Source organism: Mya arenaria, chromosome 1 (genome assembly GCF_026914265.1).
Source record: "Mya arenaria isolate MELC-2E11 chromosome 1, ASM2691426v1".
Taxonomy (NCBI): Eukaryota; Metazoa; Mollusca; class Bivalvia; order Myida; family Myidae; genus Mya; species Mya arenaria.
In genome coordinates, this window is record NC_069122.1 from 36,542,579 (window position 1) to 36,565,257 (window position 22,679).

At 34.0% G+C, this 22,679-nt stretch overlaps 1 protein-coding gene across 12 annotated transcripts in view; it reads left to right on the forward strand.

Moving 5' to 3' along the window:
- The window catches only part of LOC128234225 (5'-AMP-activated protein kinase subunit gamma-1-like), a 221,045-nt gene that overhangs the window by 144,056 nt on the left and 54,310 nt on the right, over nt 1-22,679 (forward strand). For 10 of the 12 annotated variants that reach the window (XM_052948381.1, XM_052948351.1, XM_052948325.1 and 7 more), the window contains 2 exons: nt 13,759-14,322; nt 15,923-15,956. In XM_052948381.1, coding sequence (XP_052804341.1) covers nt 13,759-14,322; nt 15,923-15,956 — 598 coding nt within the window. Of the gene's footprint in view, nt 1-1,555; nt 1,699-10,467; nt 10,757-13,758; nt 14,323-14,803; nt 14,923-15,922; nt 15,957-22,679 lie in introns of those variants that run through there. The other 2 variants (XM_052948363.1, XM_052948424.1) reach the window with 2 other exon arrangements.

Genomic DNA, 22,679 nt, shown 5'->3' on the forward strand with positions numbered 1-22,679 from the left:
AAAAACATTAATAAATAAAAAAAATATGCTTCTGGGAAGGGTTTACTCATCATTTGGGTTACTGATGAATGGATTTGATGAACTCGTTGTTGTACAAGATATTACCCGCAACGTCGCAAAGCCATACAACTTGAATTTATTAGAATCGCTATCGAAATAAAGTACCATAATTCAGTAATGATGTAGTCAAACTTTTTCAACAAGACACGAAATCAGGAATTTGAATTTTTTAAGGTCTGAAATGCATGAGAAATATGACTACATTCTTGTGTAATTCTCGAGGTCGAGAGAACACATGATTCAACAGCTGTAAAACTGGGTCATGTCACATATAATACTATTATAATCAGGTATTCATAACAAAATACCGACTTTGATAAGCAGACGTAGGCACATATTTTAATGCATTAACATTCCATTTTTGGAAACAGAAGTGACAAATGACATGTGTTAATACAAGCCAGGCTCTGTTAACTGCATTGTAAACCAATAGTAATATAGTCAATTTTCACTATAATATTTTTATCAATTTTTATACCTCATAAAAATGCATTAGATGCAAAAAAACAACAACATGAGATTATGTAAATGAATGACCCAAAACAACAATGGCGCATTTTGGCGCAATTTTGAATCAATGGAGGAACAGTTTTGCGGAATCAAGCGGTCACAATAAATGGATGAAGGGTCTGTAATTGGAGTAATCATGTGGAAATAGATAACGGCCCATTATTGGGTAATTCTGCAGTAAAGGGTTAATAATATTGATATTGATTTTATATAAAATTGGTTCCATCATTTACTTTCTAAATAAAAACATTATTTTTTTCATTGCATAAAATTAACACTGCAATGAAATTCTATTTCCCTACATCAAAAATATTTATATATTTATATACTTACCAATATTTCATGCAACATGAGCAGTGTTATAAAAACACAGTAAACAATATATTTTTTAAGACGGCCCATTTTTCGAGCTATATTAACAGGCCTCAGTAACCACTTACCAGGAGTTTTTTGTCTGATCATCACAATGCCCATAAATTGTGTGCTATGACCTTGAACGATTGCACTAAGGTTGTTTACAAACACTGAGTCACAGTATTGTCACATCTAGGTCACGACGGGGTCATATCGTTAAGAGCCGTACAGGGGCGGTATCGGGCGGTATTGGGTTTTTCTACATGCACATCTGCCTGTTAATATACAAGCTACTGCAATGTGGATCGAGATCGTTCAATGAACCTTGTAAATCTACACCCCTTTTCCTGCTCATACAATCTCTAGCTGAGCTATAAGCCATGTGCTCTTTGTGTATTGTCGGCAAAAATTCAAGTTTAGTTTCTTGTTACGTTGTGAGGTTTTATTAATATTTCTGTGCAATCAGTGTATGTTATGTTTGGATTGTTGATGTCACTTCTATTAATTAATTAATAACAAGCCAGGACAATTTGTTTTTATTACACGCACAATAATTTTCCTGTTGTAAACAACATATAACCACGACCAGGAGGTCATTTATCCATCTATCTATGTCAGAGAGATGCCTTTTATATTTGGGGAATTTCTGCAAAGATTGAGGGCATATTATCTGCCGAAGTTAAGTGGCGCAGATAACATACAAGATTTTGTGCTCTCTGGTTTGAAATCGTTGAAAAAAAATCCATGTGAACTTTTGCTGAACACTTCAAATTTGTGAGAGCTTACTGTGGAGATTTTGTGTTTGTTTTTGGATTGTGGTTTAAATGTTGTGAAAGTAGGCTGTAACCTTTGGTGTAATGATTTAAAAATCAGCTGTGTGTGAAAATGACAAGTTTAGTTGTTAAAAAAAATAATTGAGGAAAAATTTGTTTATGTGTTGTGTTAGATTGTGTATCAATTTTTTTTATGAAATTGTGATGAAGGAGATTCATGTTTAATTTCAGAATAATTGATTCCTAATTATGTTGGTTGGTTTGTGTCAGAATGCCCCTAATTGCTTGTGGATGATTTTTTTACTGGATATTGGATTCAATCATTATTTTGGAATATTTAAGTTTCTGTTTTTGTGTTTACGGGTAATGGCAGGTAGTATATGATTGTAGCCTAATTTTGGCTAAACTTCCAGACTACATGTTCACCTGATCATATTGAGTTTACTTCTGTTATTGAGTTTAATGGTGAAATTTTAAACGTTTGGCATGTTAACTTCAAATGTTTGTTAATGGCTTTGATTGTAATGTACTACTCGATACTGCATGAAAGTAATGGGAAATCATTCAACTATTGTTTTCTGGTCTAAGTTGTTGAGTTATTTTCAGGGGTCGAATCAGCATTTTGTGTTGTACATGTATGCTTTAAAGCTGCACTCTCAAAGATTGACCTTTGTGACAACTTTTTTTTATATTTTGTCTTGGAATGAGCTAATTTTCAAATTTTTTGAAACCAGTGATATTATAAGTCTAAACAGATTAGATTGCAGTATTTCATATTTATGGTCAAAATTTGATGTTTTATGGCTGAAAGCATTTCTAATGCTTTAAGGAAATTGCAATTTTCAGATGTTTTCGAATAATTGAGATTGTTCTATTATGGGTTATCTTTCATATCTGAATTAAAGGCATTGATGCAAAAATTCACTGATTCTGAGATAAAATTCTTTAAAAAAATGTCAAAACTGTCAATCTGTGGGAGTGCATCTTTAAAGGAAGTTATATCTTTGTAAATCACCAGTACATGTTTTCACTGCATTTTATTAAATAGGTTTCCTTTATCCATATCAGCGTGGCACATGCAAAAAGTATGAACTTTATTATGCCCCCACAAAGTGGCGGCATATAGGGTTGCCCTTGTCCGTACGTACGTCTGTCTGTCTGTACGTACGTACGTCCCGAAGATTGTTTCCGATCTAATTCTTGAAAACCGTTTGTCCAATCCTCACCAAACTTTAAACACATGTTTGTGACCATAATATCTTGATCAAGTTCCTTAGCCATGGAAATCGCTTTTGTCATTTAGGAGTTACGGCCCTTTATTTGCAAAAAAAGACTTGAAAAATACGTCCCGAAGATTGTTTCCGATCTAATTCTTGAAAACTGTTTGTCCAATCCTCACCAAACTTTAAACACATGTTTGTGACCATAATATCTTGATCAAGTTCGATAGTCATGGAAATCGCTTTAGTCATTTAGGAGTTACGGCCCTTTTTTGCCAAAAATACTTCAAAAATCATTATGGCTTATTTTCTGTGACAAAAAACCGAAATGGGGGCATCCGTGTCCTATGGACACATTTCTAGTTTCAACTTGTAATACAGTGTATTGGTATCAGGTTGAAATCATATCCTTAATAAACATTGCGTATCAGAACAAATTGCAGCGAGATCAAGTACTTTAAAAAGTTAGAGTGAGAATGTTATGTACAAGAAGTTCTAGTTTATGTCAAAGATTTAAGTGTTTCCCAACCTATTTTAAATACATGTATGTCAGGGGCGGATCAGGATTTGACGTAAGAAGGGGTGTGACTTAGGGGCGTAACCTTTTGACTTGCCCCCTTGCAACCCCCTCCCCCTTAGAATCAAAATTTATTTGGTTTAACATGTTGGGAGGGGGGTCTTGGGGTATGTTCAACTCTCCAAAGAAAATTCTAACAATTTTTAGTATGAAATGGTGCATTTAGGGTGTATTGTCCCAGTGAACCTTTTGCCCCCCCCCCCCCCCCCCCCCTTAACATATTTAAACCACATATTTTTGGTCCAGTGGCACAGAGGGCACACTTCCATGGTTGTGCCCCAAGTCCTCTAACTCAAAATCCTTGAACTGAATGCCCTCCTAAGCTAACTCAAAATCCTTGAACTGAATGCCCTCCTAAGAACAGGCATATTTTTTTTAGAGAAGTCTGCAAAAATAATTCTCAGCACAAGCAAATGGTACTTGTAATCGAGAGATTTTCCAGTTTTGATTCCCCCTAACATATTTTGTCGATAAAAACAGGTATGTAGGTTAACACTTGTTCCCCCCCCCCTCCCCAGTACTTTTTTATGCTCAATGAAAGTTGCCTTTATTATTTGATTTATGCTCTTTTGCCAAGTGCAACCACATAATGTTCATCGAAAATATTTAGTGCTGTCAGACTTCAGAATTGTATTGAGTTATTATACAGATGAATTTTGAGTGAAAAGATTAACAGTGTCATGATCGTAACTGAAAACATTATAGACATAATAACATTCTTGTCAAGTGTAGGGATTGAAAAAAAAAATAATCGATTATCAGAAATAATCAAATATTCATAATAGCCATTTTGAATTATCATGTAGTTAACATGTTAAATTTTATAAAAAAATCCCTTTATCGAAAGCGAAAATCATTTTTTGACATTCAATAATTTGTAATCGTCATTTTAAAGGTGCTCGCTCATGTTTTTTTTAGCTTTATGATATTGTAAATGAAGAAAGAAGTACAAATTTTGTATAAAAAAAAACTGTTTTGGGTTTAGTCAGGTGGGAACCCACGGGGTTAAAGGCAAGAAAAAATCGAAAAATGGCCCCCTTCACCACTAGGTCATCAGGACTTAGACAAAAGTGATATTTTGACCTTTTAACAATACATTGATAACATCATATGATAATGTTAATCAAACAGTTGCTCAACAACAAAGCCCTGATTAAGTGACCTTACACTAATAAAAAATGTGGTCTTCAAAGATGATATTTGAGCAAATATCGACATTTGCTGAAGGATAGCAGCAGTTTGAACACTCATAAAGATTTGCCACACTTTCGTCGTACAGAAAAAAAGTACATTTTTCAAAAACGTGAGCGAGTCCCTTTAAAGTTTTTAGGTAAAAAATTCACTTTCACCAATACCCTGATGTCAAATTGTATCTTTTGTTCAAGATAGCACATATATGAGAAAGAGATGTCATACTGCGGCCAGAATTTGTTTCTGGGCCTGAATTTGTTTCTGGGCCTGAATCTGTTTCTGGGCCAAAATTTGTTTCTGGGCCTGAATTTGTTTCTGGGCCTGAATTTTTTTCTGCGGTTGTTTTTTCTCTTTTTTTTTCCAACATAGTGTTTATTTCCATTTTCTCATCATTACTTGACGTTTTGTCAATATAAAGACATTTCGTCAGGCTCATATTATGTACTTTAATTCTCTCGAGAATGAGATAAGGAGTTTTTGTAGTAAATCATGTTTTTGTAAATTATTGATGAGAGTGTATGTTTTATAAGAAAAAAGAAAATAGAAAAAGTCTAAATTGACTGGAAAGCCATTATTTCTTGCAAGAATATTTAAGATTTATTGCACTTGTGCGCTAATTTCAAGTACTTGCAGAAACTGACAAAAGCAGATCTAATTAAGTGATACGAAAATGTTATTAAAAAACAATTATGTTGTCCTGTGTGTTCAGTAGTCGTTGGTGTTTTTGTCTGTAGCATCAGAGACATGCATTTGTTTTTATTGATTTTGAACATTATTTATTGCAATACTTTGATGATTCACTTTAAAGCATTTAATATTGTTTACATTGAACTTGGTGCAGATATTAGAAATGAAATGGTTTCTCTCTAATGCTTTTGAATTACTGAAGGATATATTCGCTTTGTTTTCTCCGCTTCTGTTTCTTCCACTGCAGGACTAAATACGAGTGTTTAATTCGATAAAAGTTCAAAGTTTTGATTTGCTAAAAGATTGTGTGTTAATTTTGTTGTAACATCTTGAGGTGTTGTTTTTTTTCCATACAAATGAAAGACTGTGCATTTACGTTCCACATGCTAAATTTTGATTAAAAATAATGCTTTTCTTTCAATACTTATTAAATTGAGAAAGGCAAGCATTGTGTAAATTGGCTCAGTACTGCAAACATTTTCCAGAAATGTTTTAGGATTATTATTATAAGCATTAGCTTACTGTTTAGGTTTGGCATGTAAGCAAAAGAAGGGGATGCAGGAAATCTGATGATAAATGCATTTCTGTTGTCTTTAAGCTCCACCTTCTTGTTATTGTTTTGATATGGGAGATATTTGGATATACGCAAAACAAAGAAAACATTCTCCAACATGGTATTATTGAGAATGTAGAGAAACTTTAAACCAGTCCAGGTTTTTTGGTAGCAATGCAGTCTTATTTTATAGAAAACAAGTCCTATGTATTTGTAGGAAATTATAAAGATGTGCCTCATAAACCATAGGTCAGTCTTACACTACTTGGTTGAAAATAAGCATTTTTAATAATTTACGGTAATATCCTACTAAACATGCATGCCCTAAAAGACGCACCGAAGGTCTTTCATTGGTCTAATTTCCAATTCATGAACAATGTAAACCTGAACCTTAAACTTCAAAAATGCAGTTTATTGAGGAAGAGCATTCCTTATTTTGGCCGCCATTTTGGAGCACCTGCTGACATCATGCACATTAATGGAAAAACCATACCCTATTGTAGACATTGGACAGGTGGGATAAAATTGCTAAAAAATGTGTATGATATATTAAAGTCATGCGTTCATGGGACCACATTATTGTTTTGCACATCAGGGAATGTATACAGCTTTGATGCAGAGGAGACTGATCAGTATTTCATGGTTTTGACTTGGAATTTAGCAGATTTTAAGAAATTTCTGAATGGGGGAAAAAGTTTTTTTTTTAGCAGAGTTCTCAAAAAGACACATGCCCTGCACATTTTATAGGACATACACGGTATATTGCATCTTGGTCTTTCTTTTCCAGTAAAATGCTAATTGACACATGATTTTGACCCATTATTGATGAATTTTGAGTATAACATATGTTCAGTTATATATGGAATTGCTCTTACTTCTAATTCCCTCACCATAATTCAGAGTCATATATTATACTTGAATCTTGATTTATTTATTTTGGCGTGAAAGACAAGAATGTAATGCACTTACCAGACAGAAGTCAGAAGAACTTGTTAATGGATCATACGATTGATGCTCGATGTAGTTAAAAAGGTTTGGTCCAATATCGACAATTATCGCCCTAATATGTCTGCTTAATGACAAAATTGCATCAGTTGTTTGATGGTAAGTGAATATTTTTTTCGTTCAAGTCTTAATACAAAAAATTGTCAAAAAAAGTAGTAAACAAGAATAATTTTACTGTGTGTTTTATGATGACGCCTTTGACCACATAATATCCCTGTCAGCAACAGATGATGTAGACTTCGTAGTAAAAGTGTCATAAACAATGAAGAGCTTCACTACTTCTAAATATTCTCAATTGTAATTTATAGCTTTTTTGTTTTTCTAAGATAACAGTGGTGGTGGTGTGTGCATGCTCACATAGTGTTGTTGTTGTCAGCAGAGTTCCTCGTTAAAGCCTCGTAACCCATGATGCGCTTCAGTTCTTCTGAAAATGCTAAATTGTTATTTACAGCTCTGTATTTTTTCCAAGATAAAAGTGGTGGTGGTGTGTGCGTGCTCACATAGTGTTGATGTTGTCAGCAGAGTTCCTCGTTAAAGCCTCGTAACCCATGATGCGCTTCAGTTCTTCTGAAAATGCTAAATTGTTATTTACAGCTCTGTATTTTTTCCAAGATAAAAGTGGTGGTGGTGTGTGCGTGCTCACATAGTGTTGATGTTGTCAGCAGAGTTCCTCGTTAAAGCCTCGTAACCCATGATGCGCTTCAGTTCTTCTGAAAATGCTAAATTGTTATTTACAGCTCTGTATTTTTTCCAAGATAAAAGTGGTGGTGGTGTGTGCATGCTCACATAGTGTTGATGTTGTCAGCTGAGGTCCGCAAAAACTTTGGCCATAATTCAAGTCTAGATGTAATTTCTCACGAAACTTTGTGAGCATGTTTAACTTATCAGAACTAGGCCCCAATTTCTCAAAAAGTCTTAAGCGTTACTCACTTAAGTAACTTATTGTATTAAAATAACTAAAATATGATTTTATTAAATAAAAAGTAGGTTATCTTGTTGATCTCAAATATTATTTCCCTTACAAGCCTCAAAACTCTTAAAAAAAAGAATATTCAACAATTTATACCAAATAAAAAATAGTGTGCTGATCCAGCTTGGTCCAGTTATAAGGGACTTTATAAGTTTGGAGAAATTTTTGGGCCTGGCCCATAATTAAATCTTGTATAATTATTGAATTACTCCCCTTGGCTTTTTCCAAAATGGGCAAGCATTGACAGCTGCTTTTAGTGGTTTGAAAGTAATTATACCCCCACAAACGAAGTTTGAAGGGGTGTATAGGAGTGAGCTTCTTGGGCAGTCTGTCTGTCGGTCGGTCTGTCAGTCTGTCTGTCGGTCGGTCGGTCTGTCGGTTTTCATGGTTTCCGGACGATATCTCATGAAAAGCTAGACAGATTTGAAAATATTTTGGTACACAGGTGTAACATCAGAAGATACAGGTCAAGTTCGATATTGGGGCTGGTGGGGCCAAGGTCACTGTTACTAAAAATAGAAAAACGGTTTCCGGACGATAACTCATGAAAGGCTAGACAGATTTGAACAATTTTTGGTACACAGGTGTAACATCAGAAGATACAGGTCAAGTTCGATATTGGGGCTGGTGGGGCCAAGGTCAAGGTCACTGTTACTAAAAATAGAAAAACGGTTTCCGGACAATAACTCATGAAAGGCTAGTTTTTCTTGTCAGCAGTGTAACTTCGAAATTACTCAACAGATTTAAATAAAACAATACATGCATGATAAAAGAAGATGCAGTGTGCAGTAACCTTGGAGTTATGGCCTCTTTTCAAAGGAATGGTTTGCCATTCCTGTGTCCAGGCGGCATTTGGGGGTATTCGTCACTCCTGTGACAGCTCTAGTTTTTTATGTTAAGAAACTGTTATGTACATTGAGGGGGCTCAAAATTAGAACAGAAAACTAATAACAGATGAATGGCTTATGCTTCATTCTGATAAAACAAACATTTCCATTGATTATCTGGTCAATAACATGGACGGTTTATAACATCATATTGAAAATCAGTTTCTTATCAGTTGATTTTCATGGTGGGGTTTAAAAATGTTTCATTTAAAAAAAAAAAATTGTATTTGCCTTTCTTCAAAGGAATGTTTCAACTTTCATATCTATTTGGATTTCAAGGTGAATGGAACGTCTGGTGAAAAACGTAATTCTTATTGGAACATACTGTTCTTTATGTGAAGTTCTTACTCTGAAATGGTTGTGATGAATAAACAATTTCTAAGGAACAGTTTTGTGCGTTTTTATTTTTTTAAGAGATTTTAAATTTGTGGGGCATAACTTAAGATTATTATTTGGCATTTTGGCATTTTGTTTTTCTCTTGTGTAATATAAACAAAGTCTAGTCTTCATAGTGGCTTCTTATAATTATTTTTTATTTGACAATGATTGTGAAGAAATAAAGTTATATTAAATTATAGTTAGTCACTCGCGTTGGCACGATTTTGCACAAGAGTGAAATTGTCTTGTGTTATTGGGGAAATCCCACTTGTCTGGCTTCGTATAATTGGTGTTTATTTGATGAAAGCAGGAAAAAATGCGATGTAAAAGATATTACGCATTTTTTTAAGGTTTCCTGTTTTTTCCTGATTCTATTTACAGCTTGTATGGGTTTGTTTAGACTGCTTGATTATTCCCGAGTGTCCATGGTTTGATGATTTGTAGATTCGACAATGATTTTTCCTGGTTATCGCAACTTTGTTCTTTTTCATTTTCGGAGATAGGGCATTACAATTGTAAAGTATCATTATGATATGCTTAAAAATGACAAGTTTATAGGACTGTTTTTTCTCATATTCGGCACATTTTCTGATAATTACATTACCAATAAAATCACCTCGTGCTGAGTTCTGACCAAAACTTCCTTCAATTACTTTCTCGTCTTTTAGGACATTTCCTTTGAGACAATTGAAAATGACAGATACTCTGAGATCAAGCAGCTTTTTTTCTGGAAACAATTTTGTTTTTGAGCACTTATAGAGGAAATACGGACTTATACACATGAGTGTTTAGAAACTCGCTTTATTATAAGTTTGGTTGACTGTTGAGTTGTTTTCTTCGATATATTTTGCTGTTTTAAGGATTTGCTTCACTATGGCTGTTGTCTGTAAATTTTCTGTTTGCGAAAAAACACTGCGGATCATATCATCCAATAATTTGATCAAAATAGCGCACTGTGCTACAGACGTATTGTGAAACACAATTTTTCAAGTAGTATCTTCATAACGTTTCACGACCCATAATCGTCCATGTATGGAAATTTTATGACGGGCAATATTATGAAAATAGCAAATAATGATTTTCCTACTAGTTCAAGCCATGCTCGTTCAAAGGTTTGAGTGTCATATAATAGTTTAATGGATATGGTTTATCTTAAACTCACAGTACGCCAGTTTTCGTTCATGAATTGTTTAACTTTAAGTGATGGAATCGGGGAAAACTTGATTTGCAGTGCTAAATGAATTGTTTAACTTTAGTGATGGAATCAGTGAGCTTAATTTGCAGTGTAAAATTTGTTTGCAGGTAGGACAATTGATAATAAATTGGATAATTTTAGATGGACATCTCTGTAAAGTGATTTACATGGTGGGAACCTCTAAGTATTGATCGATGAAATAAGCAATTAGACAGTGAAACTTAAACAGTACTGTTGATAAGTGTTACAAATTTGTGTCTTATGTGAAATTGTGAGGAACTTATTAAAATATTCAAAATGATGACGAAACGTCGAAGGGTGACCTTAGGTGCACCGCCTAGCGGGTATCACGAGTTGCGACTGTCGATTCCGGAACATTCTGAGTATCAGGATGAGGTAAATAGTTCTAGTTTGTAGAAATACCATCAGTGTTAATCTTTAATGTCCACGTAGCTTTGATCTTATTTCCTGATGTATAAAAAACAAAATGAAATTATTTACCAGTAGGTCAAGAGTTATTGCCCTTGATTTATCAAAAACTGCCATGTTTAACATTGTTAACATTCTTGTTCCTTGAATTACTCAGCTTCACCAATGATTTACCATTCATAGCAATTATTGTTACATTATTGATTGAATCATATAAATATTTAATTTTGTGTGTTTGTGTTGGTAGAAGAAGCATCATGCTTTTGTAATTACCGTTTCAACAGCTTGATGTACATGATTATATGCAGTCAGTGACCCAAGCATGAACAATGCACATTAAATTAATGTGTAGGTGTTGAGTCTGTCATTACATAATTCATGGGGTAAGTGCCCTTGCATATTTTAAAGCTGCACTCTCACAGATTGATTCTTTTTACAACTTTTTTGTGAATATTTTTTTGTCTTGGAATGAGCCAATTTTTGCGTAAATGTCTGGAAACCAGTGATATAAGGCTGCTGACAAAAGAGAAGATTGCAGTTTTCATAATTACGTTCGAAAATTCATGTTTTATGGCTAAGAGCATTACAAAATCTATAAGAAAAATAAAATTTTACGCATTCTTATAAACATTTGAGATCTGTCCCATTGTGAGTTATCTTATACGACTGAATTGAAGGCACTGATTACAAAATGAGCTGATACTGAGACAAAACAAAAAATGAAAAAGTCGGAACTGTCAATTTGTGAGAGTGCAGCTTTAATGCTGCTTGGTACTTTCTGGAATTAATTGCTCTTGCAATCTCTGGAGACAGGTTCTTGTGACGTTATGATCGCCTTTGTTCTTTTAGGAGACTCGCATTTATGGTCCCTAGACCACCATATATGGCCCTTGTGGTACGATCAAAAGGTTGCATCACATTTAAGGTTGCATCACGTGGTGAGACTCACCAGTTGCTTTTGTTTCAAGTAATGGAAAATATTTGTTGACCGACTATAATCAGTTACTTCGGTAAACAATTGATAACAATCTGTGTCATTGATTGACTGATTTACTTTTAAAACTTTTATCGATAGAGACATTAGATATACAATGAATAGGCCTTCAGGTTTTTGTTTTAAAATCAATTTCAAGCAGACTTAACTTCTCATATATATATATATATATATATATATATATATATATATATATATATATATATATATATATATATATATATATATATATATATACATTTTTCAATTGAATGTATTGGTGCCTTGTCTTGTTTTTTATAAATGGCTGTTGATTATGTGCTGGACAAGTCTAAGGAACGAACAGAAAAAGATACTTCATGTATTGCAATGAAACTTTAGACAAGTATTCCCAGCCAATAAGTAATATCTGAGCAACTTCTCAACCCATTGCGTTGAGACTTTGTACAAATGTTCTCAACTAAATAAGTTTGATAACTCAATTCTGCATTGAATGCAAATTATAGATCTTTTTTTTTATTCCACTAAGAAATTCTGTTGAAGGGTCAATACTTAAGCAACCACTTGATGTATTATATTGAAACATGATACAATGGCTTCCTACCATCCAAACTTTTTAACTAATTAAATCATGTAATTAAACTTGCATGTACAGCAAATTATGTCCATTTATAATCCTACTTAGAAATTCTGGTAAAAAAGGAGGTCAAATAGTGGATCTCTTATTGTAAATGGTTATAAATAATGTGTTGACCAAGTCTGAAGACGGAAAATAATAAGGCTGCACTCCAACAGATTGAACGTTTTGACAACTTTTTTTTATTTTTTGTCTTGGAATGAGTCAATTTTTGTGAAAATGCATAGAAACCAGTGATATCAGACTGCCGAAAAAACAACAGATTGCAGGTTTTCATATTCTATGTACAAAAATTCATGTTTTATGCATTTTCTTTAAGCGTTAATAACGCTTTTAGCCATAAAACATAATTTTTTCAAGAGAAATATGAAAATCTGTTATTTTATCTTTTGTCAGCAATCTTATATCACTGGTTGTTAGATAATTACGTAAGAATTAGCTCATTCCAAGACAGTCAAAATGGTAAATCTGTGAGAGTGCAGCTATAAGATCTATGATATATCTGTGCATTGTATGTAATAGTTCAGAAATCATATGAAATTCACATCTATGTATTTATTGTACTGGGGGCTTGCTTTTAACTTGCTTATTTACAATCTGTATCAGTTAGCAAACATAAATTCCTGTTTTATCTGCTTCAAATTAAACATAAGGCAATAATTTATTATCTAACGAAAAGAATATAAACAAATAAACCTAAAATTTACCTGTGGTGTTTTTCTTCAAGTCTGTAAGATAAGGTGAAAGTGAAGGTCATGATATTGTATTTGTTGTTTTGACCCATTTCGGAAATGAATGGTACCCATTTTTATGGGGTAATAACAAATGTGCAAGGTTTTTACCATAAATCCGATCTTTTCCAAGTACTCTTAATTTTTTTTTCAGAGCACTGAACATTAATGTGGCAAGAATTTGGAGGTTCTTCAAGTTTTGGTAGATAAAGCGTTTAAGTAAATTAATTTCAAGATCATAAACTTTGTTAGATCACTGAAGTTCATTTACTCAAATGCATCAAACTGCATTATCACAAGTGGAATGACTTTAAAATAGTCATGTGCACTTATCAATAAGCATGCTGTACTTTGAATTGAGTCAATATTAACTGTGTTGTAATAAACAATTGAAATTAAATACAATAATATACATATGTTTATAATTTATTTCCCCAAATCTGTTATCTTTAAATGCTCAAGATGTTAGTGACTTTCGTTTACCTTTGTCAGATAAAAAAAATCCAAGGGATATAATGCAGTTCATGTAAACAATGTTTTAAGTATAGCATTTGCTTCCCTTGGAATAGTGCTTTTAGCTTTCTTCACAATCTCAACTTTCCTTATATTTTTTGTTTGTTTATTTCAGGACTTGAGTGCAATAGCGATGCCATTAATGGAGACAGACCCAAGCCCTCAGTCACCGGTGGGACAGTATCATGGGTCGGCTGACAACGTTGATGGGGAGTTTCGCCAACGGTCGGGTTCGACAGGTCTTAAAGGTCTCTTTTCCAAAGACAAAAGTCGTAAAAAGTCTGGCGATGAAAGTGGAAAGGGAAACTCGCCATCGACCTCATCAAAAGTTAAAAACTTTTTTGATGCAATCAGACCCCGCTCAAAATCGGATTTATCAGGAGTTAAGAAACCGAACAAAAAAATGTTGCAACAGGCTCGCATGGACGCTTCCATGGATGAAGCAACGCTAAGTGCCTTAAAAAGTAACGACCATTTTGTATCTATGCCCCCAACAAATGGTGAGAACCCCTCGCCTATGGCAAGAATAATCGGCGATCAATTGCGGGTTCCGAATTCTCGTCAGCGCCATGCATCAGGTCCACCCACTGGGGTCGATCAGTTTCACAATCGATATCGACCCAGAGCAAATTCAGACTCTAAACACATGCGACCGCCACGAAAAGCCTTGGTACATCAGGTTAGTTGATACACTGTAGAGAAATTTGTACAAATATTTATGCCTGTAAAATAAACAAAGAGTAGATTTGATAAAAAAGTTAATGGTCTTTTGTTTGGACAAAAAAATGCATTGTCTAATTCTTTAGCTTCAATACTGAGACATTTTGAAACACTGTCAATTGACAAGGGTTTTCACAAAATTGGGTTAAAATGAAAAATATTTTTTTATCAATTGTGTTTCTGCATAATCCATCAATTTTGATAATTTGTTAAGACGTAAAAGATTTGTTTCAAAATTTAGCATGCATTCTTGTTTTTGATCTTTCATTCTGTGCGTGTAAGTCATATGCTATAAAATTGGATGCTGTATTTACGCAGTATTATGTGCCATTTTTCATATCGGGTCATTTGGTTGTCACAGTTTTACGAAGGGGATAATGAAATGATAATGACACTTTACAGTAAATGCTAGAAGCTTATACTTAACATCCCACAAAACTTGTGGCATTTAAGGGTACAAGTTGTGGTGTATGTTTTAGAATTTGACGTAACAGGATTTATTTCTTTGTAATATTATTTTGGAATATTAAGTGTGATTACCCGAACTGTTATCATTATGGCAAGTTTCTTTGAAATTATTTGTCATGAAGATGGCATTATACCCTTATCGATGTGTTGTTCCACAAATGGTGAGGCAATGGCCACACCCTTAGGGATTTATATAAATGTCTTAATCCAGAATTTATGTGTAGCATTGGGACAGTCTATTTCATGAGTAGCATTTGGACAGTCTATTTCATGAGTATCATTGGGACAGTCTATTTCATGGGTAGCATTGGGACAGTCTTATTTCATGAGTAGCATTGGGACAGTCTATTTCAAGGGCAGCATTGGGACAGTCTATTTCATGGGTATCATTGGGACAGTCTATTTCATGGGTAGCATTGGGACAGTCTATATCATGAGTAGCATTGGGACAGTCTATTTCATGAGTAGCATTGGGACAGTCTATTTCATGGGTAGCATTGGGACAGTTTATTACATGGGTTGCATTGTAACACTCTATTTCATGGGTAGCATTTGGGACAGTCTATTTCATGGGCAGCATTGGAAATCTTTCAAAAAATTGATAACAGTTTGGTACTGAATAACTTTAGTAAGGGTTGACATATTGTGACTTAACTTGGTGTATGTAGGAAGAGCTTCTGACAATCATTGAAAAGCTGGTTTTGTCACACTGTGGTGTTTCTTGTTTACTTTTTAATTTGACTTTATTTATTGCTTTTGACAGGCATATATTTCATCACCATTGTATTAATTTTAAGACAAAGCAGTGTATAGTAACTGTTTAGTGCGCTGTCCTACGACAGCTCTTGTTTATTTGAGGCTCTATGAGTTGTATTTTCCAAAATTCTTTAATTTGTCAATTGATAAATGACCAAAATTATGATCATGTACCTTGTCTCACAGTCAACACAATGTTCACTATTTTCATTAAATATACAGTATGGAAGAAAAATCAATCATTGTGGCATGTGTTCAAGTTTGTTTTTTTTTCCAAGAGGAAGAAAGGGTATTACAATCAAATTTGTATTTTATTTTCCTCTTTTTACTTGCAGACAAGCTGTAGTCCCCCCTCAAGTCCAAAAGTTGGTGAGTTGTAACCTTTGCTCTGTGTTTTACTGATCATAGAATACCACCTCCCCTATAGATAAAATGTACTCTCCCAGAGGATTTCCTCATTCATTGATTATTAATAGATATTGTAAAAATAGTAACAGGATTCTGAGTTAAATGAAAGTGAGGCTAGCTAAGAATTATGGGTGGATTTCCTAACTTCCTAGTCTAGGAAATATTAGTTTTCTTTACTTCTTTAAGCAAATAGGATTTGCTTGAACATATTTTAATATTTGTTTGTGGAAATGAAGAAAAAGCAATTGAATGCAGCCAACAAAGTATTTAAAAAGTAAACTAATGGAAAAAGTGAAGAAATCCAATGTGGCAGGTATAGATTTTATTGTTGTTTTGTTTTCAAAAATTAATTTTGCAAGAATGATTTCTCATAATGATTTTAAGTGTACATGTTATGATGTAGTAGTTTTTATTGATCCATGTTTAGAGTTGTTAATTACAATACCTGAGTGTGCCAGATAAGCCCCGTATTTGCTTATGTCACTCACAAGAAATTGCCAAACATGCAATAAATTTCATCAATGAGCGTGAAGGTGACACAAAATGCTTTTAATTCACTGTAATAATTACAAATTCATGCGTAAAAACTGCTGGAATACATAAGTTTTTGTATCACATGGATGTCTGAAAATGACAGCCACTTAATTATTGCTTTAAATCAAGCGTTTACCTGCGTCCATGATTAGTCCAAATAATTGTACATTGACGGAATTTTTTAAAGATTTTTGATATGGCAAATCCTTCACGTACAAATTGTTTAGTATCAAAAGTGGGTAGTTGTTCCGATCAGGATTCCGGGTTAAAGCATATAGCATCTATAAAATATCATAAAAACAAGAAATATTACCAGATAATGTTATTTTATATTAGTTCCGTACACAAAAAAATAAATATCCAACTTATAATTATGAGTTTGACGGTTTTTCTTCATTTCATTCTGTCAAAACATAATGATATATACATGAAGGGCACCTGCAAGGCTTTAGGGCACAGTTTTAAATCGCTCGGAACATTTCGGTCATGGCCGAGTTGTTGCGATTGTATAACGAGGTCTATCTCGAAGCTTTGTCCGAGGAGGCCGAGCTATTACGATTGTATCGAGTTGTTCCCCTTCGCATAATTGATGTCTGTGTCAGTCAACTTTTGTTTTATTGGAAAGGTTAACAACTTGTTTTAATGCATTAAATGCTTGTTTAGTGCAAAATAACATTTCACTTACATGGTAAAATATGAATATAACTCTTTATGATCAATTTCAACCATAAAATACTTCACTTAAAAGAATTTCAATATTTTTAAAACACCCCCGTTTTTTGCACATTCCCGTTTAGACGTTAGGGATTGGAAGAATCCCGTATAACACGTCTATTATTTTAGACTACGTCCATGATCAGATCAGCAATCTTTGTCAGTTAAGCGCTTCAGAGATAAGGTGGCTGCATATTAGAAACAAAAAATGTCCAAACTTGGACGCAAACCTCATATTCAACCTCTGAAATGGCACATTCCTTTAATAGATCAGCTTCGGAGTGCTCCACAGAGTCTGTTCTTAATGCTGCACTCTCACAGATTGAACGTTTTGACAACTTTTTTATTTTTTGTCTTGGAACGAGCCAATTTTTGCGAAAATTCATGGAAACCAGTAAAATAAGACTGCTGACAAAAAAGTAGATCGCATTGTTTTATATTTAAGTTCAAAAATTGATGTTTTATGCATTTTTTTTAAACCGTTAGGCAAAAAAAAAGTACCTGTGTTTCCGGTAACACGACCGACCCTATTTTTTCCTCGCCGACCCAAATCTGTTTTTAGACATCAAAGTAAAAAAAAATAATATTTAAATTCTATCGTAAAAAATATATTTCTTTAAATATATCATTATTATTTTCGTTGTTTTTCTTTCAATGTCCCCGGAGAATATACTTTCATTCCTGATTATGTATTACCGAGACGGAAAAACAAAATGGCGGAGGGCGGCGAACCCTGTCCAATATCTTAAAATTGGCAAACGCATGTTTACGGTCCAAACACGTGGTTGATCAACGGAGACATATTTTGCTGTTTTTTTTAATGAAAATATTTTGAATTATAGTTCGCGGTGTTATTTATCCATGTCCAAAATAAAACTTACTTTTTTACGATTAGGCTTTGCGTATATCAAAAAAAAAATCAATAAATTTTAAAACAATGACCGAAATGTTTGAATTCACTATAAATATGAATGAAACTTTGATTGTAGTGTACGAAAATAAGATACGTAAAATAAATTCATATCCACGTTTACTTGTTCTTTTATTAACCTACCTCCACTAGAAGGCCTAGTTTAAGGAGCTCACAGTTGACAAGAAAATCGGCGATTTTCCTCAAGCAAATTAAAAATTTAGCTGATAATTGACTGTTTGGCTAGAATATTATCACAGATTTGTTGAAATTGAAGTGCTTGATTTTTCCTAAAAACAGATCACGACTTATTAACGAGTATTGTATACCTTAAAACACCACATTTCATGGGCAAAATTGGCGGGAAAATATGGTAGTTGGAGGTAAGGAAATGATTTCAGACATAAAACAATGCTGTTTTATCAGACTTTTTGTAAATTAGGAAACGCGTAGATGTAACATAATTTATCTGATGCAACAGAAAATTGCATGATATGGAAAGTTTAAAAAAAAAAAAAAAAAAAAAAATCCCGACCTACCGACCCTTTTTTTTTCGGAAACACAGGTATTTTTTTGGGGGGGGCCTTAGTAACGGTTTAAGCCATAAAACATTAATTTTCAAACGGAATATGAAAAACTACGATCTGATTTTTTGTCAACAATCTTATATCATTGATTTAAAGATCGATGTTTATGCCAAAATTTGCTCTTTCCAAGACAAAAAATAAAAAAGTTCTAAAAATGGTATATCTGTGAGAGTGCAGCTTTAAGTTATTAGAAATGGCATTGTTACTAAAGCAGTTCATACGCCAGATTTGGCACATACGAAAAAAACACAAAAACATGATGGCGTAAACGTTTGTAACAAAACCTACATGTCTTTGAAGTAGTTGTTCCCATGGTTGCTTATTACTAACAATATCTTATCTTGAATCTGAGTACTGTACCTAACATTAACTTAAATAAGGGTGGGCACAAAATGGCACCCCAAATGTTCAGAGGTAAACCACAATACTCAAGACGTGTAGCTTGGGCCAATTTGGGATTACGCAGATTGACTCCTTCACCCCCTGCCCTCCTTCGGTTTCTATTTAAAATTCGGGGTTTTCGGTTTGACAAAAATTTTGACCTGTCAAAATTTAATTATGCAACTGCGTATTTGTGTACAGTCAGCTACATGCCTGAAACTTTTTCTCAAAGTAATTTTTGAGACACATTCAAGTGCCTAAGTACCCATTAGTGTCTTGCAATTCAAATCAAAGTTCTAAGTGAAATACCCAATTGCTTCATTTTTCATCTGGGGCACTGCAATACATATTCCGTTCCATACATATGTTCCATAAATACGGTCAGGAGAGGATTAAGGTTTTGATCCAGGGGTAGGGTAATTTTGAGATCCCCTTAATAGACTTTAAATATGGGAATTTTCTTATCTTTAATATCTAAATGGGTTTGTGAAAAAACAATGGGGGGGGGGAAATATATTGAAGGGTTAAATTCATATTTTACCATGTAATTGCAAAATAATTTGTGCAAAACAAGGATTAAATGCATTAAAGCACAGCATTTACCTTTCTGGTAAAACAAAGATTTGCTGACTCTGAATGACAACATAATGGTATTATTTCTTGTTTTTATGATATTTTATAGACATAATAGATATGCTTTGACCGAGAATCCCTGTCCACGTACGCTTTCCCAAACACACACTTTTAACAACAATACTTTTAATGACGAAGAAAGGCTGCTAGTCCCGCTATGAGGTCTGCTATGAAACAAAGCAAGTGAGCCATTCCAAGACATTAAGATGTTTTACACAGCTGTCAAGTCTCCCATATTTGGTGTGAAACACACGATTTAGAGCCTAGAGTCACGCTCTTTATGCTGACGCTTTGCAAGATTCACATTTGAGAGTCCAGTAGCACGTTTCAGCCTGTATTAGCTTGGGAAAATTTAGCAACTGCTTGCTCTTTGGTAGCCGTAGTCGAAATTAGTATTTGGAAAAACAAGCAAACCCAACTTCATTGCTATTTTGCTTTGGAAATTGTTATGAAGCCTGATGTTTTAAAATGTTGTTTTAAGCAAGATTGGAAAGTATTTTATCAATGTATGGCTTCTGGGCTTGGCCTTTGCTAATTCAAACTGCTCCTGATGGATTCAAATATTCTATAAAGTTGAGACATGATTGGTTTTGTTTTTGACATGTTCCCACTTCGTCTGTGACACATTATTGCTCATATGAAATGACATTTTGCTTCAGACAAAAGTAAAATTCTGAGATGAGACCCATCCTTGAAAAAAAAGAAGCAATTACCGAAGATGCTCGAAGCGTTCAAACATATTGAGTTAAACCTTAACGCTTCATAAGGGTAGAGCGTGCAATTCCTTAGTCAATAAAGCTGCACTTTCACAGATTGAGTGTTTTGACAGCTTATTTATTATTTGTCTCGTTTATAATCAACCCACTGCTAATTGCGATGAAATATTCAGCAGAAAGCTCTTTGTATGGTATTTTGATTGAGGTTGTTTCTTGGGTAAGAAGTGCTCTCACGTAGTGCTTTGTGGTTCATACTGTCTTCGCAACACGCCCCAGGTTATATTCTTCTTACTTTTACAGCACTTTGTTAATGCCGTTTTTGGATAATGGCATATCTGATTGCCAGTTTAAGGATGACTGGCAAACAGTCAACATTTTCGCTGCAATAATAGGATAGGTACAGCCAATGATTTTTTTGTTTTGCATGTGAACAGTGTAAGCTGAGTCATTTGCCCGGCTTAACAAGATTTTATATAAATGAAGAAGCCAAGTTCATTATGGGCATAAATTTGCTGAGAATTCAGTTTTTATGGGTGTTTCCTTTAAAACTGTGTGTTGTGATTTTAAGTTAATCTGAAGGTGAACATGTAAGCTGTAAGATATAGTAACAAAACAAGGTGTAAAAACACATGCCTACATTCACGAAAATCAAAATCCTGTCAAGGTCAAGTCACAAAAACAAATGAATGAACAGGCAAAATTGAGCCGCGTGGATCTGATTTAATATATATGCAGTTGAATCAAATCGGTCATTTGTACATAAATTGAGTCAACGATATGATCATGCCAAGCAACGCTGAGCCAAAGGAATACAACTTGACAACAAATTATTGATGTATAATAACTCTTCATCCATTGTAAGCATGGTAATTTCTCCATAAAATCATGAGGTGTAATTGTATCCATGGTGTAAATTGTCTGGCATCATCATCATTATTTTGCTTTAGTGCAAAACGTTTACCAAGACTTTAAAATTGTTTAAGGTATTAGCATGAAACTTGGTGTCACTTTCTGTGAGAAAGTCTCTCAAATGATTACTATTCTCAACCTTATGTAAATGTCCATCCATTATTCAACTAAAATGAAACATCTCACTTTTAATTTCGAATGGTTTTCTCTTAGAATAATATTCATCTTGACAAAAAAAAGATTGATCTTAGCAAAATAATGTTCAGTGTTCTGAGAAACTTAAAACAAAACCTGGTTTTAAATTAATTGATGGGACTGCAGTACTGACAAATGAAATGGAAGCTGAACATGAAATTTCATGACCTGATAAAGTTTTAAAGCTGAATTTAGAAATGGATGATACTGTTGTTGTAGTAACAAAATTTGTCATAATTATATGGAAATCAACTGAGTTTTGCTATTCTGGTGCATAGAATTTTAAGTCAATATAAGTTTTTTAGCCAAAAAAATGCATAAAATTATAAATCAAAGTATAGTTTATTTTAACAATTCAATCATCTAATATGAATGATTTCCGGTGTACAGAGCTTTCTACCATTGTTTGGACAGGTTGGCTGGCGCCTCATTCTGTGTATTGATCATCTTGGAAAGATTGCCGGGACAATTCTGTAAAATATCTGGGAGAAAGGCCCTATGAATAACATTCAAAATCTTGTTAAGCAGAGATGCAGGTTTTCTAAGACAAATACTTTTGTTTGCAAAGGAACTTAGCATTTCAAGGTTTGGCACATTGAATGATCATGGCTTTGTTCCCTCAAATACAGCTTAAGTTATTAATGAATCAAGTGCAACATCTATAGTCTGTAAATTGACCTATTAGTGTCGAAGAAAGCCGACTGCAACCATCAGTGATTGAGCATGTTCTTATTCGTATCAATAAAGAATTTGACTTCTTAGAGCAAGTCTCATACACCCGCTTACTAAGGGGCGGGCTCATACACCCAATCTACTGAGGGCCAGAGCTGACATACACCCGCTCTACTAAGGGGCAGGCTCATACACCCGCAACGGATCCCTACATGTACAGTTTACTCTGGTTTTGCCTCTACCAGCCAATGAAATAGGAGCCTTTAATTAAACTCCATGCAGTGCGAAAAACTTATTGTTCAAATTTCTTCTTAGAATGTTGGAAATTGAAATGTTTGTGACAAAAAGGCATTATGAATGGGCTTTTATAGGCTGATTAAAGAGTATGCTAAATGCTAGGTTAGTTACTGAACAGTAGTATTTAGTGTTGGGA